Source organism: Miscanthus floridulus, chromosome 1 (assembly GCF_019320115.1).
Source record: "Miscanthus floridulus cultivar M001 chromosome 1, ASM1932011v1, whole genome shotgun sequence".
NCBI lineage: Eukaryota > Viridiplantae > Streptophyta > Magnoliopsida > Poales > Poaceae > Miscanthus > Miscanthus floridulus.
This window is the reverse complement of record NC_089580.1, coordinates 92,963,488-92,979,035: the sequence shown is the minus strand read 5'-3', so window position 1 is coordinate 92,979,035 and position 15,548 is coordinate 92,963,488. Positions and strand designations below refer to the sequence as shown.

Below are 15,548 nucleotides of genomic sequence, written 5' to 3'. Positions count from 1 at the left end.
GTCAATGGCAAAGGAAAATAGGTTGTTCGGGGAATCTTGTTCCTGAGAGAGAGAAAAGGAGATCAGTTAGGGGTAAGTATGAGTATTGTAAATCAGCTAGGTTGATCGGTTTACCTGTTTCAAGGCAATTTCCTATGCTTGACTGGGGGAAGCAGCCTGGAGTATGTCATGTGGGGGATCGGCTGAGCTTGCCGATGGGATATCCTCTGTGACTTCATCAGTGGTGGGCTCTTGAGGTATGATGACCAATGACATTGGGGCAGGTGTAGGGATTGGCATAGACCTTTATCGTTTTGGCTGTGCTTCAGTATCTGTTAAAGCTTTGCGCTTTGCTTGGGCATCGGCAACGATTGGCTGGGGGGCATCGACACTTGTTGATTGTGAAGCTTGGACATCTGGTACGTTTGCCGATGTACCCAATTGTTGCTGCAAAACAAGTGTAAGAGATGATATTTAACAGATAAAATGTAAAGTCAAGAAGCTACCTCTGAAGGTTCATCGAAAGAAGTGGTGCTTGATATCGGCGGAATTGCCGATGACGATCCAGTAGCAGTTCTTACCCCCTGATGATTAAGGTTAATACAGTTTGTGACCGGCATAAGTAAAAATAAACAAGATTGTTACCTTAAATGCTTTGACCAAGGTTGTAGCAGCAGCCGATGGAGTAGCCCTGGATGTAGCCAATTTGGACTTGGAAGTGATGGTCTTGGTACGAATCTTCTGGTGGGTCAAAGCGGCTAAGGTGGGAGCGTTGTAGCCGATCGGCGATGTTGGGGAAACAGGCCGGAGATTGAAGGGTTTCCCACTTTTGCTCACCGATGGTGCTGGGTTGTTAACCTGTTACAAGAAAATCAGTTACTGATATATGAAGGGAAAAGCAGAAGGGAGTTAAAGGAAACTTACCGCGTCGTCAGGGATGGCATATTCAGGGTCGATCATGTGCCGATATGTGTGAGCAGAAGTTGCGAACAGTTGTTCTTTCCACTCTCGCCACCATTGCTTATATGACTCGGTGATGAAAGATATTGGTGTCCAGGTGGATATATCAACATCTGTAGTATCGGCATCGGGGGAGAGTTGTACTACCTTGTTCCAATCTGTTCCGCAGGTGATTGTTTCCCTGGGTTTGATCACATCGGCAAAGCAAAGTTTGATTGGCAGTTGCCCAAAAGCCAATTGGCGGGATACTGCCGATGGGTTGTAAAATTCATACGTAATGTTGGTGTTTTTCCCGCTGCCGAATGTGTTTACTGGAATTGCCCTGGGAGTGATGATAGCCATCATGAGCTCATTATCTTGATTCAGAGTGTCATCGGCAAAGTTGAAGAGAAGGGGGAATCTGTTTTCTTCGTCGATATAAGGCACCCAGGCCCTATGATCACGAGAAAGACCATTGTAGAAGCTTTGAAAGAATCTGCCGATTTGGTCTTCGTTGGCTTCTGTTCCAGGAAGGACAATTATGGCTTCACCAAAATTGAGGGGTGAGCGTGTTGCCGATTCATCATCCCCAAGCACATAGTCTTCAGCAATTTCTCGTGGGAATTGTTGAGCAAAAAAGTCCCATTGCAAACGTTTGTGCATATGGGCATTCAGCCACATGTTGATAAACCACCACGGGCCTCCCAGGTTGCCGATGGGTTCGCCAAGCAAAAGTTTCTGAGACACTTGATGAAGAAGATGATAAGTGGAGCTCAGAAGGTATCGGCCAAGAGGAAACCTTACGCCATTAGCCAAAAGTTCAGCTGCAGGGAGGAAGGCGTTGGTTGGTCCTACTGATCGACCACAGAAGATAAATTTTTCTAACCACATATTCAGGAATGTGGCATGTTCCCTCTGGTTAACTGTCCCGGTCTTCTGGTATTCTTGAATATATCCTGTCCAACCGCCGATGTTGCGGGTATTCACCCTATATTCAGGCTTTCTGCCATAAATGGAGCCTTCATCGGCAGTTGAGATGTCCAAGCCAGTAAGCATGTGGATATCGGCAAGGGTAGGGGTAGCTGGGCCATGTCCAAACATAAAAGTGTTGGTCGTGTCTGACCAGAAATAAGCAGCTGCAATTATCATTGATTCATTTTTCTGCATATCGGCAATAGAGAGCCTAATGCATTGGTCTAACCTTCGTTCTGCCCAGTATACTTGCATCGATCTATTAACCCTCAAGTACCAATCTTTCCACCCTTTGGTGATTTTGGGCCAAGATCGGAATGTGTCTTTCCACAAATTCAGAGAGAAATTTTGGGCTCTAAAGGGGATTCTGTTAACCTCTGCATTGATCAGATCAGTTGGATCTGGGTTGCCCATTGGTCCAAGGCATTGAACGTGCGGCTGATCGGTTGGGATAACTAATTTGTTGCACAGTTCCTAAGGTTATAGAATCCAGAGAACAGAAGAAAGGAAAAATCACCAACTGAATGAATTTGCGAAAAGATCAAAGTAAAGGGCAATGGAAGTGGAGCGAACCGCGGGGACGTCGAAGTTGATGGCCATTGTCTTGAGGAAGGTGGAAGTACGAGCCGGAACTTGAAGTTAGCGCCGGAGAAGGGTTCTTGTTGGTTGGGGTCGCGCGGTTGTTCGTCGGAGTCGCCGCCGGAGAGAGAGAATGCCAAGGATTGGAGGCTGAAGGTAGAAAATGAGGGTTCCGGAGAAATCTATTTATAAGCCGCCCGGAATAAGGGTATTTTGGACTTATCTCTATGTCGCGCGCATATAGGTCAAGGCGGTTCAGAGGGATATGGTAACTGTTCGCGCGATAATCAGGGGATTGTACAAATGAGTTGATGACAAGTAATCATGACTTGGAAGGGATATCGATACAGGATATTTTAATTCTGAAAATGGCAGCTTTATCATGTTAAGGTCTTGCCGATGGGTTATTGTTTCGGTATCTTAACCATAATCAAGGCAAGAGTGGTTGGCGATTGTGCGATATTTACTGAAGTGCGTGAATCAAGATTAGATTTGATTGGATTTGATAACAAATCAAGTTTTGGCTTGGAGAATGAGTTACGGTAATCGGGCGAAGGCAAGCGTTATCTGGAGTAAATTTCGGAGCATTAATGGTTTTATACTCCGAAATTGGGGGGCATGTGTTGACACCGTTTTTTGCACGTGTCAAAATAATCGGAGTGGACTAATCGGCAAGGGGGAAGTTATTGAATACTTGGATAGCCGATGAAAGCCAGCTTGTAAAGATGGTTGCCGATAGCTGGTGATGGTCGATGGAAAGGTTGATTTGGACTCGGGCGTTGCCGATGAGGTTGGAGGTGTTGTTGTCGATGCCGATGAAGGGAGGCTTGAAGACTACTGCCGATGAAACATGGAGTATGCCGATGAAAGGAGGCTTGAAGACTACTGCCGATGAAACAGGGAGTATGCCGATGAAGGAAGACTTGAAGACTACTGCCGATGAAATAGGGAGTATGCCGATGGGAAGGAGAACGGTGAGATTTCCATCGTAATTGAGGCGGACAGGGAAATAGATAGAAGTTGATTTCCTTTTCTATATTAGTTAGAGTATGATTCATGTAAGAGTCCCGTGTTTCCTTAGATATGGGATTGGTGTCCTAGTTGTGTTTGGTTGTGTCTCTTTAGATCAGGGTATAAATATGGAGTAAGGGGCAATGTAGTAGATATATCAATCAATATCAAAACCAATTTTTACTCCTATTTGCATCTACTTACTTTTCGGCGACTTCGTCAATTTGCATATTTTTTTTTCCTTTTTACGAGTTCTCATTGATTCGGCGAGCTGCATTGTTTCAATACGACCTTCGGCAATTCTCGAGTTCCGCGTGAACACCTCTTGGCCGTGACTTCCGGGCGTATCGCTGTTGTCAGGACCAAAGTGTTCGTATCTTCATCCTTGTCGATTAGCAGGTCAAATCGACTGGCACGCTTTGGATATCGATTCGGGTATTAGCCCTTTGTGTTTGCAGATCCACTTTTGCATCAACAGCGTCGCTGCTGACCATTGTTAACGTGTCACTGATCTCTTCACATCACAGACGCAATGTAAGTGACATGTCCTTTCCGTGTCACTAATGACAGTCTGGATGCGTCACTAATGAGCTTTTCTGGCATAGTGAAGAACGGCGCAATCTAAGAGCGCCAGAGGGTCTGCGACACGGCGCATTCCTCAACATAGCGAGCCTTGTGTCCCAAGCCCCGGCGTGTCGGGCACCGCGAGCGATGAAAGCTACGACCAGTGGCGCGGGCGCTAAACATTCATGTCAAGGCTTCTCTTAGCCTGCTAAAAATTTTGTACATAACCATCAATGAATCTCTTCCGAGCCCAGAGATTGCGGCACGCCTTAATAAGCGTACGTCAAAGCGACGCTCTAACGATGCGCGCGCCCAAGAAACCTATGTCGATCGGCGCGTGCCTCACGACACGGTTCACTCACGGGGGCTACACCGTAGCATACCGCACATCGATGCCCACCGGGAAGATCATCATGATCCAAAGAAAAAGGAGACGACTCAAGGCGCGTTGTCGCCGGGCCTATCCTACGACACCATGGTCACAAAAACGGAGTCGCACCAAGCCAAACTGCGCGGGTCGATCCCCAGGCAAGGTTGCGACTATGGCATTCAGACGAACGGATCAACAACGGACGCACGAAAGAAAAAGAAGCACAACACCAACTGAAGAATCTTATTCATCAAAGGACCCTAGGTACAACCTAAGGCCCTTGGCCATCACCGCGGAGGATGTCCTCCACGTTCATAGCGGCCACGACGGCGGCAGCAGCGGCGACAAAGCCACCGATCATTTCCGCTCGCTTCGCCTAGCTGGCATGATCCGAGAACCCGAGCGCCACCCGACGAAAATCCTGGCCGGTGCGAAGCTGTAGGGCGGCGAGCGCAACGCCGGCTCCTTGATGGATTCCAGCCACAACCGCGCATTCGCGGTCCTCCATCAGAAGAACCTCCTAGAGGCGAGCTTCCTTCGTCTCGTGGCGGGAGGCCGCCAGCTGCTCCTCCAACGCTGGCAACGAGGGGACACGAAGATCAAAAGGAAATCAAGAATGACAAACGACAAGCAAGACAACAAGACACAGAAGCATCCTTACCCACGACGTGGGCCTAGGCGTCGGTGGCCGCCGCCTGTGCAGTAGTGGTCTCCCTCTCCGATGCCTCGAGGACCACCTGAACGGCCTCAAGACAGCGCTCTAGCCGGCTCACCTCGCGGGTGGCGTCGGAGTAGCAGTGGTGGGCCTCGTCCGCCCCACGGACGAGCTCGCAAAACTCACGCCGATCCTCCGAAGATGAAGATGACAAGCTTGACCCCTCGGAAGGTGGGGTCACGGCACGAACGGCGCTGGCGGCCCCTACGGACGCGGCGTGGGAGGCAGCCCTACAAAACACACACAATCAACACAGGTCGAACCCTTGAACTCGAGCATCGTCCGAATGCACTTACCCTTGATCACGCAGGCAAGGACGGATGGGCGGCGGTGCCCACCGGCACCCAATGACCCCTCCTACAGCCGCTTGCCGTGACTCATCCTCGTCGGCAAGAAAGTGACTCCAGAAAGAACTAGAGCGAGAACAGGGAAGTGATGGAGTAGGCGACTCAGGGCGAATGCCTCCTAGTCGTATTGCTCCAAGAGTATTTGTAGCTGCTAAGGATACTCAAGGCATGCACGCACCCACTCACATTTACTAACCGCCTGAAAAACCTTGTAGGGCAGGTGAAGCGATCGGAGGGAAGGCAGAATGACGGTCGCCCACAAATCAAGTAAGCCACGCACATCCCCACTTTCTCCATACCATTTCAATTTGCACGCCCACGTTTCGCGGCTCACGATTGTTCACGATCGGGCGCCATTATGCCACGATGTGACCGGGGAGGCCGATCGCCCCTAGTGATCGTGCGCCGAGCGACCCACCGCGACCATGACCACGTGTCGTATTTAGGAAACCCACTCTTCGGCTAGCCCTTAGAAGGGCTCGAGGCCACAAAAGGGGTAGGGGCAGGGAGGAGATGGGCCCCCATGGCTCTAATCGGTGGTGCGGAGCCACATGACCATCTCTCCCTGTGTTTGAGCTGTCCGCTTCAAAGTCTCCTAGGTTGACCCCCTCTGGGGGGAGGCATCTTGCCCTCTGGCCGCTACGGAAGCGGTTGGGGACCAATGGGATTGACAGCCGATGATTTATGGGATGTCTCACGTGAGGCACAACCGAACTCCACGTTGATTAGGGAGGATATCGGGTCCCGCTCGAATTACCCATAGACCCCGACGAGGCACACCGCTCCGACCGTGTGGTTACGGTGGACATGCCTCTCCCCACGTGGGGTGAAAACAAACCCACCTATGACAAGGCAACATGACCTGTCAAGGTCGGCAAGGACGCTAGGAAAGAAAAAACAGAGTTGGATCCCTGCAACCAAGAAAGAAGTCAGGGCCTAGCCATGACTGATTCCTCCCTACGTCCTAGGTCTCAGACCTGAGGCCTGCTCTAGAGACTCATAAACCATCAGAGGTCCACGACCTCTCCGAGAGAGATCAACGAAGCAAAAGGCCGGGGCAACGCGCAATGTGAAACCCCAAAACATGATCATGGCTCGATCACGCAAAAAAGACAAAGGTCCAAGACCTATGAGCCAATGCACGACTGCAAGAAACCTTGCGACCGTGCAGTAAGAGGTTGGGGAAACGGTCCCCCATGACACCAAGCCAAAAATAGTCCCACCAAGCTAGCCTAGGTCAAAGGGATGACCCCGAACGTGTGGCTCGGGGCCTCGCGGCAAAGGTTGCTTAGAAGTATCAAAAAAGAAATTCCTTTGGCAGTTACAAAAGCAGCCACACCGCCAAAACGTCAAAAAGGCGCCACCTCGATGGTGATGCCGATTGACAACCCAGGGCCAAGGGTCGCAAACCCCCGCTAACTCCCTCGTTGGAGCTGTGCCCCTAAGCAATAACGCGCAAGAGGGATGCAACAATTCCTTAGGCTCTGAAGGATGGAGCGGCCAGTAGTAGCGGTACAACCACGTCACCATCCTACCCTGTCTAATGGGGGTGGAGTGATAGGGAAGCACTGCCTCATCCTCCTCCTGTTCTACCAGCAGTTCGAGTAGGCTGACGACCAGTGCATAGACCTCCGAGGGGAGCCAGAAGCAACTCCAAACATTGCCCATTTCGAGCACACGAGCCGTCCAGGCTCGGAGCAAGAAATGAGGATGAGATGGCACACCGATGTTGTGTATGACCTGACATGGTGGCCATACTAACCCTTGCCCCCTAACTCACGAGATCCCTTCCAGCGTCGATTGTTGGCATGGACAGCCATGGCCACTGGTTGCCACCCGTGATCCCTAGTGGGACGCATGTTTGGGAACCACAAGGTTCTCTTCAGAAACCTTTCTTCTCTCTCCCCTTTAAAAGCTAAGCTCCTCAAAGAGGTTAGAGGAAACTCAGCGCTAAGGGTAGTTTGAATAGGAAAGAAGCCCTAACTTATAGACCTAGAAGTGGGTCGAGCGGCCTAAGACCCCCTCGCCATGTGGCAGACCACGAAAGGTCACGGGCAACGATGGGTGCCCATGTAAGGGCGAGAAAGTCGAGACTTCCCTGAAGGCAAGACCAAAGCAGCATCAACAAGACCACTTGAAGGCCCCATCTGGATCATGAACCCCGATGCACTGCTCTTCGATGTGACAAAGCCCAGCAGTCACATGCCACATTGTTAGGACGTCCTAACAAAATGAAACCTAGCGACCCCCTACCACACCGGTCGCACCAACCCACTAGGGGTCAAGCGGCAAAGCTCGAGCAGGCCACAAGAACGAGCCCGCGTCATAGCATGCATGCATACCAGCGCTTTTGTAATCGCTTTGCGATCACAAAAATACTTGTGGGCTACTGTTGGGGCTATAACCCTGGGGTGTCTCAGGGCACCGATTAGTTAGCAGACCGCGTGGCTCGTAATACTCTAGCTGGCGAAGGCCTGAACGACTGAGGCCCAGCCGAGCCGAGCAAGGCAGGCCGAATGCTAGGTCTAGGCTTGGCCCCGACCTCCTCACCCTGCCTTAGCCACACGATGCACGAAAAGTGCACGACCTTGCCCCCGTCATGACTCCTAAAAGAGACGGGGAGAGGTCGAGCCCTACTGAGTACACCTAATCTGGCAAGGGTAGACACGCCTCACTAACCCCACGAGGACCGAGGGAACAACAGTCACATCAGTTTGGTCAGATGCCAGCCCTACGCCATAAAGGTCAGATAAGACAACACCGCCCTGAGGTGGTGACGATAGGCACGACAACCGCCGGATAGATACGGCCCTACAAGACACGTGTATGATCCCACCCACTATGGGATGGGATCCACGATGGGGCCTTGACTTAACGACCACCCGGGCCGATGAGAGCCATGGCCCCAATGATCGGGATAGTGGCCCTCAGCTCCTCAACGACAACCCAGTGATCAAAGACCTAAGGCCGGCTACCAACTCTTGTACCACGCCATAGGAAACCGGGAGACAACGACGAGGACCACGACGGACACCACGTTGCATAGGATGGCTGACGAACCACCATCGAGGCTATAGTGGCGCCACGGCCTGCACAGTAGCACCACGCCACACCTTGTCGTAACGCGGCCAGAAGACCATGATAATAACCATGACCGGACGTGCACCAGAAGACGGTGTAGCTTGCAAGCCAAGTTAGCTAGGACCTCCCTCAGGCTCTCGACCCTTCGGTCAGGAGAACCTCCTGCTTTGTATGCGCCCTGGCCCCGAACTCTATATAAGGGCAGCCATGGCACCCTCTCCAGACATTCTGAATCATCTACCATTCCATTCATTCACCATTGTAGTTGGGCTCTTGGAGCTTCTCTTCGGGCAGCCCTTTGCCTAGCATAGGACCTTCCATCTCTTCCACCATTCTTGCACCCTCTATTGTAAGAACTTCAGAGCATTCAAGCGAGGAACACGTACTCGATCATCTCTGAGACTAGACGTAGGGCTCCAGCCTAAACCAGTATAAATCCTTGTGTCTATTGGATGCTACCATCATCTTCCTAGAGCAGCACATCAATCGTATAAGTTTACTAGTCTGGTTTACAAAACACCGACACCATTCATATAAACCAATAGCTCTAGTACATCTAAAAGCAGTTTTAGGAACATCCTCTTTAGCCATGAAAATTTAATTATAGCCCACATTGCCATCCATAAAACTGATAACTTTGTGTCCTAAAGCTGCATCCACTAAGAGGTCAGCTATCAGTATTAGATAACCGTCCATTGGTGTAGCTTTATTCAAATCACTAAACTCAATGCAAACCCTTAGTTTTCCATTCTTCTTGAGCACAGGGACTATGTTTGAAATCCACTCCGCATATCGACACTGTCGAATAAACTTAGTCTCATACAACCTTGTAATCTCCTTTTTAATATCTTCAAGTAACTTAGGTTTAACTCTCCTTGGGGCTTGTTTAAATGGTCGATATCCATCTTTAATAGGCAGCTGATGTTCCATAATCGATCGGCTAAGACCGGGCATTTCATAATACTCCCAAGCAAAATAATCTTGATACTCCTTTAAAAGATTTATTAGTTCTTGTTTATACTCAGGATCCAATTTAACACTTACATATGTCACCCTAGGCCTATCGCCAGGACAATATCAACATCTTCTAGTACTTCGGCCGATGTAAATCCCTGCCCTAACTTCCCCTCTGTATCATCAATTGGGTAATCCATTAGGACACGTTTTTAGAGCTGACTGCTTGGATCGACCGTTGACATTCATCGTTGATTTTGATGATGCCTCCTTCCCAGACTCTACTAGAGAAGCACTCGCAATCTTCAAACTCTCAGTATGATGGATCAGTCGTTGCCACACCTACAAACATGTCGGCTTGAACCACCTCGACATTGTCTCCTTGCCACTAGATAAGGCATTAGTGCATTATTGAAGGGATGCAGCAATTAGCATGGATCCAGTCATGACCAAGGAGCAGACTATATGTCCCTTTACCATCAATGATGAAGAAAGTAGTAGGCAGAGTCTTACTCCCAATCATTAGTTTCAACATTAACTGCCCCCCGGGTCTTAGATGCATTCCCACCAAAGTCCTTTAGCATCATGTCGGTTTCAAGCAAATCTCCAGGACCTTTCCCAAGCTTACGGAATGTGGTATAAGGCATCAAATTGATAGCTGCACCTCCATCAACTAACATCTTAGTCATCGGCTTCCCATCGACAATTCCTTTCATGTATAAAGCCTTCAAGTGCCAATGCTGAGATGGTTTGTCAAATATAGCTTGTTAGGACTGGAGGGTTAGCTAAACCACTACTTCTTCCAACTCTTCTTCATCAGACTCTTCTTGTTCATATTTGGAAGGAGCCCTGAACTCTATGGGTAGGATGAAAACCATGTCAATATTAGCCGATGGCTTACCCTTATTGGTTGTTTGTTTGATGCGCCATGCCCGAGGCTTGCTAGATTTCTGAGCTTCTAATTCTCTATTTCTTAAGCGCTGAACTCTTCTTTTCTAACTCCTTATTAGACCTCCTAGACACCATTGGCCCTCTTGCCAAACATACTCCTTTCTACTTCATCACGATCGGCCCCGTTCTGATCATACCCACGCTTACCTAGCCAATTGTGAACTCCTTCATTTTTTACACACTGATCCATGTCGTTAGATTGATGACTTAGACACTCATGGATAGACCAATGGTTGGCTTGAGATTGCCTAAACTCTGAATACTGATTACTACACTCGGGGCAGTTATGTCTTGTAGGCAATTTCAAACCTTCATTCCAGCAGTGCCTGAACAAAGGACAATTCTAATGTGATTCGGCTTGGTCTCTTCCATACCTTTCTTTCTCACACCGGCACTCATATTCCTCTTCTTCAAGCTGGTGCTGGTAGTCCTTCTCTTTCTAACATTGCCACTTGTTCAACAAAATCTTGGAAGTTACACGAGGACGCATAGCACCGACCCTAGAGGTCTCACCTTGTTCATATTGGCTCTTTTGCTGATCATGCTGCTGCCTAACCTTCTTATATTCATTAGCCGATATCTGAACCTTGAGATCAACTTACCCGTCCTCTTTGGCTTTAGCTTATGTCAACACCTTTGTCTTCCATTTAGCCAACTAGAATTCTACCATATGCATCCATGGAAAAAGGATGTCCATCTATGTCCATTGCTGATTTCTTAGTTGGCTCGAACTTGATTTTTCATTGCTCAATGGCTTTCTGAATATGCTGGCGGAAGATTCTACATTCATTAGTATTATGATTAGTAGCATTGTGGAACTTGAAGTATTTCTTCCCTTTGAGCTCTTCAGCCGAAGGGATCACATGATTTGCGAGTAACCTCAACTACTTCTTCTCCAGCAACAAATCAAAGATCTTATTGGTCTTCTTGACGTCAAAATCATAGGCACTTTCTATCTCCTTTACCCAAGGACAAGATACTAGAGCCTTGCCCCATGTTCACTCAACAACTACAACCTCTAGACCATCTTCATTGAAGTCTACATCATATGGATCAGACATAGTAGCGGTACCCTTCAAATACTTCTCTTTGCACATGGTTCGAAGCTGGCCTTCAAAAGCAGACACCTTCTGAACCAGGTGGGCCAAATTCTTGAATTCTTAGTCATTGAACTTCTCCATGAGTATTGGGACATCTCTTGAAGAGCCAATTCAGCCAATTGGCCATTAGACAAATTGAATGAGTAGCAATGGCTCCTTACTTCTCTGAACCTTTGAATGAACTCGGAGCCTGACTCATTATTCGTCTGCCTCATGTTTGTCAAATCTGTGATCTTCTTCTCTCCTGTCCCACTATAGAAGTATGCATGGAACTTGCTCTCTAGATCAGCCCATCCAGTAATCAAGTTTGGTTCGAGCGATAAAAACCAACTGAAGGCCGGTCCGGATAGAGACAAGGGGAAGAATCAAACTTTATGTGTCTCCTCAAAAGATGCTTCTCCAAACTAAACAAGATAGCAGCTGATATGCTCCATGGTTGACATCTCATCTATCCTAGTAAATTTGGAGAAATCAGGGACTCTGTAGCATGGAGGGAGTTGTAGAATATCATACTAGGCTAGATATGGATGTTGGTAAGAGCCAACCTGATTCTTAGGTTTTAAACCAAACTAGCTCTACATCATGGCAGTTATCCTGTTCACCAAATCATCAGCATTCATGCCAGCAATTTATTGTCTCGGCTGACCTTGGATCTAAGCTTGAGAGCCTTGTACTTGAAGTTGTTGACCTTGAGCCTAAGATTGTTGTCCTTGACCTTGAGATTGATGTCACTAGGCTTGAAGCTGCTAAAGTTGTTGCGCATTATAATTGTAAGGATTCTGGTACCTAGGATTTGGTAGTAGCTCATATGTGATCACTGTTCACCTAAATGGTCGTTTAACCCGTTTAAACACCGTGTAAACGCTACATGGTGGTGCGCCGTTTCTGTTTAATCACCCGTTTACCCCGTTTAATTGGCCGTTTAGCCCGTTTAATGGGACGTTTTACCCGAATAATGGCTAAACGGTAGGTGATCGACTGTTTACCATTTAGCGTTTAGGAAAACACTGTATGTGATGGCATCAGAAACTAGATGATATCCCTCTAGGTAGTTGATTTGAGCATTATGAGTCGCATATCCTTATAGTCAACTATTGAAATAATTTGGATCAACATCCTTGATGATCCTTTGCACTGATGGAGCAATCTTATGGTCCGACTGAGGCATCTGGTATGAGGTATTGAATCTCCCTTGAGTCAGCCGTTACACAACCTGTTGAGTGACTGGTGAGGTTGGCTACTGGACTGAATACACTTGGGCTTGTCTAGTAGGAGGCTAAGCTGTTTGTGTGACATGGGCATTTGGTGACTGTTGTGATGGTGGTTGCCCCCTGTCATTTGACCTTGACCTTGCCCCCTACTATCTGCAGAACTTGACCTTGCCCTCCTGCTGTTTGTAAGACTTGAGGATCTTGAGCTCGTCCTCCTGGAAGCTGCTGCATGGGTCGCTGCTGAGACTACCCACCATTCGGCTGCTGACTAGAACTAGGCACACTGCTTCTAACAGCTGAAGGATTATAGCCATTGAAGTATGACGGTCCAACTTGATCAACTAGCGCTCCATAGAAGACTCCTTTCATAACGTTGCCAATTGAATTGACCAACACCTGATTATGATTTGTAATTGTTTCATGAACAGTCTTGTGGATCATCTAGGCAGCAACTCTAGCTTTAGCTTCCTCGCTTGGATCGCTTTGTCCATGTAGGAGGACTCTTGGCAATGGAATCTTCTGAACGATTGAATCGCGTGTCCTACTATAAGACAACAAACACTTCTCTTGGAACTCCTCCACTGCCTTAGTGTTGAGCATTTGTTGATCTTCCAGTAGTTCCTCAAAACTAACCTTAAGGATGGCGTCATTGTTCATGTTGACGATTGTGGTCCCACTGAGCATGCCAAGAATGTGTTGACAGCAAAAAGTGACCTCGCCGCCGAGCATAGCAAGTTGGGAGAAACCGCGTGGAGCGGATCCCGAGATCTCCCAGGACTTTAGAAACACAGGACCGAATGATCATGACCTGAGGTGTGCCAGTTAATTTGACCCTGTAATTGACAAGGAGGAAAGATTCATCAGTAATTTAAGGTGGAATATGCCAGTGTTGCTCTAGACAGTTTCAAATGTGTGGCTGAATAGCCGATGAAGTAAGGCTATCTACTAAAGAGTCAATATCCAGCATGTTCGTAATGCAGAGTGAATAAAATAAGCATGTTAGTAATTATCAGGTATTTAATTGTATAGATCTTAACAACCGATGATCATGAGAGCATGTAAAGATGTGATGAATAAACATGAAAGCATTTATATTAATTGAGAATCATACTAGCTTTCAGCCAAGGCAAAAACAAGTACAAACATATGAATAGCTAGTGTTTTCTCAATAAGCAAGCTATCGGCTAAAATAGCCGATTCCAGTGTGTGAAAATAAACTCATAACATGCAAGCGATCAACCATTAAACATAGATAGATCCATAATCCTATCAGATCTAACCTATTATCTCTAATAGTGGGGTTCGACCAGATCTATGGCAGCCATAATAAAGATAACATATTAAACCTTCAAGGAAAACGAGTCTATTCATATTCAATAGAATCATGAAAACATGTTATGATCATGAAAGCATGGGCAATCAGCTAAATAGCCGATGCAAACAAAGCAAGCAGTCAGAAGCTATGTTTGACCATAAGCGAACTTGTTAATTGATAATTTCTGATCTATAGTGCTAATAGTGGGGGTCGACCGGATCGATGGCATCCATAATAGCAGTTCTAGACTAGATTTCATCAACTAACAATCTTACTTAAGATCAAACATGCCTTGACCACAGTTGACGGTAGTTAACAACCATCATAAACCCTTAATATAACTTGTATAAGGGCATGAAAGTAATCACCAACATAGACTTAGGGGTTTAAACTAACAAATTCCGCAAGTTTTGGTGAATCTATGTTTTTAGCAGGGTTTATCGAGAAAACCGTCAAGGTGGACCTATATGTCAGAGTTAATTACACTTATCTGAAATGAGACGGACACCAGAAGGATCTAGAAGACTCCAGAGGACACAACACCGTGGCAGAGGGCGAGAGGCCACCCGGCTGGCCCCACCTGCAGGGCGACCGGCCTGTGGGGCCCACTGTCAGCCTCCTCCTTCGAATGTCGATACTCCACTACCTTAGGGTTTGCATCTACGCCGTTTCTTTAGGTCGGTTTGATCCGAGGGCTCAGAATGGATGCTACGGCCTATATATACCAACCCCTACCCCCTCCCTAAATCATCAAACCCTGATCAAGTCATTTGAGAAGATAGAAACCCTAATCATCCTCAGTGCTCCATCATATTCTAGGGCATAGCTAGCTAGGCTAGGTCTAGAGGAAGGCAAGCTTCGCTTGGATTCCATATCTTATCAAGACCGTGGCTTGGTATAGACCCTTGTACCCTATTTTGTATCTTTCATTATTCATATGTTTGCAACAATTGATTCAACATTATTCTTATTATTATTCATGTTCTTAGTTATCATGTTCATCATCTACTTTGATTATATGCTTAGTATAGTTAGATTATCATCATGCTCAAGCATAAGTTCGTATAGCGCTTGCTCCAAGGTACCAGGGGTGAGTGGTCGACATTGTGTAAGCATGGTGCTTATACGTTGTTTACTTGTGAATGTGTTGACGGTTGTTAATGTCAATCATAAACCATCAATATAACCTGCATATATGCTAAATTCCATCACCAAACATAGGTCTAGGGGTTTAAACTAATAAATTCCACGAGCTTTGGTGAACATATGAATGCAGGAGGATTTATCTAGAAAATAGCTCACGGGACCACTATCATACACTCCAAATAGGCAAATCGACATCAACAAGTCATTCAACTTGTGAAACCTATGAAAGTTGACACAAGACAGAGCCCGGGACCCACCATCCGAAGGGGAGGCCCACCTACCATAGTAGCAGGCTGGCTGGCCTAGTGTTGAGG

General features: G+C 47.3%; 1 protein-coding gene across 1 annotated transcript; it reads right to left on the bottom strand.

Annotated features, from left to right (window-relative positions):
- Positions 1-285: 285 nt before the first annotated feature.
- On the bottom strand, positions 286-1,344 carry LOC136460373 (uncharacterized). The gene is made up of 4 exons (XM_066460099.1): positions 904-1,344; positions 625-837; positions 486-563; positions 286-426 (listed from the first exon to the last, which is right to left on the bottom strand). Exons 1-4 carry the CDS (start codon positions 1,282-1,284, stop codon positions 286-288), a joined length of 813 nt encoding a protein of 270 aa, XP_066316196.1. The 5' UTR covers positions 1,285-1,344.
- Positions 1,345-15,548: the final 14,204 nt, after the last annotated feature.

Excerpts from the sequence above, each read along its gene's own strand:
- LOC136460373 (XM_066460099.1), bottom strand. The coding sequence starts at position 1,284 with ATGATGGCTATCATCACTCCCAGGGCAATTCCAGTAAACACATTCGGC. Across the intron at positions 838-903 it reads ATGCCATCCCTGACGACGCG|GTTAACAACCCAGCACCATC; the intron begins GTAAGTTTCCTT and ends TTCTTGTAACAG. Across the intron at positions 564-624 it reads CCTTGGTCAAAGCATTTAAG|GGGGTAAGAACTGCTACTGG; the intron begins GTAACAATCTTG and ends CTTAATCATCAG.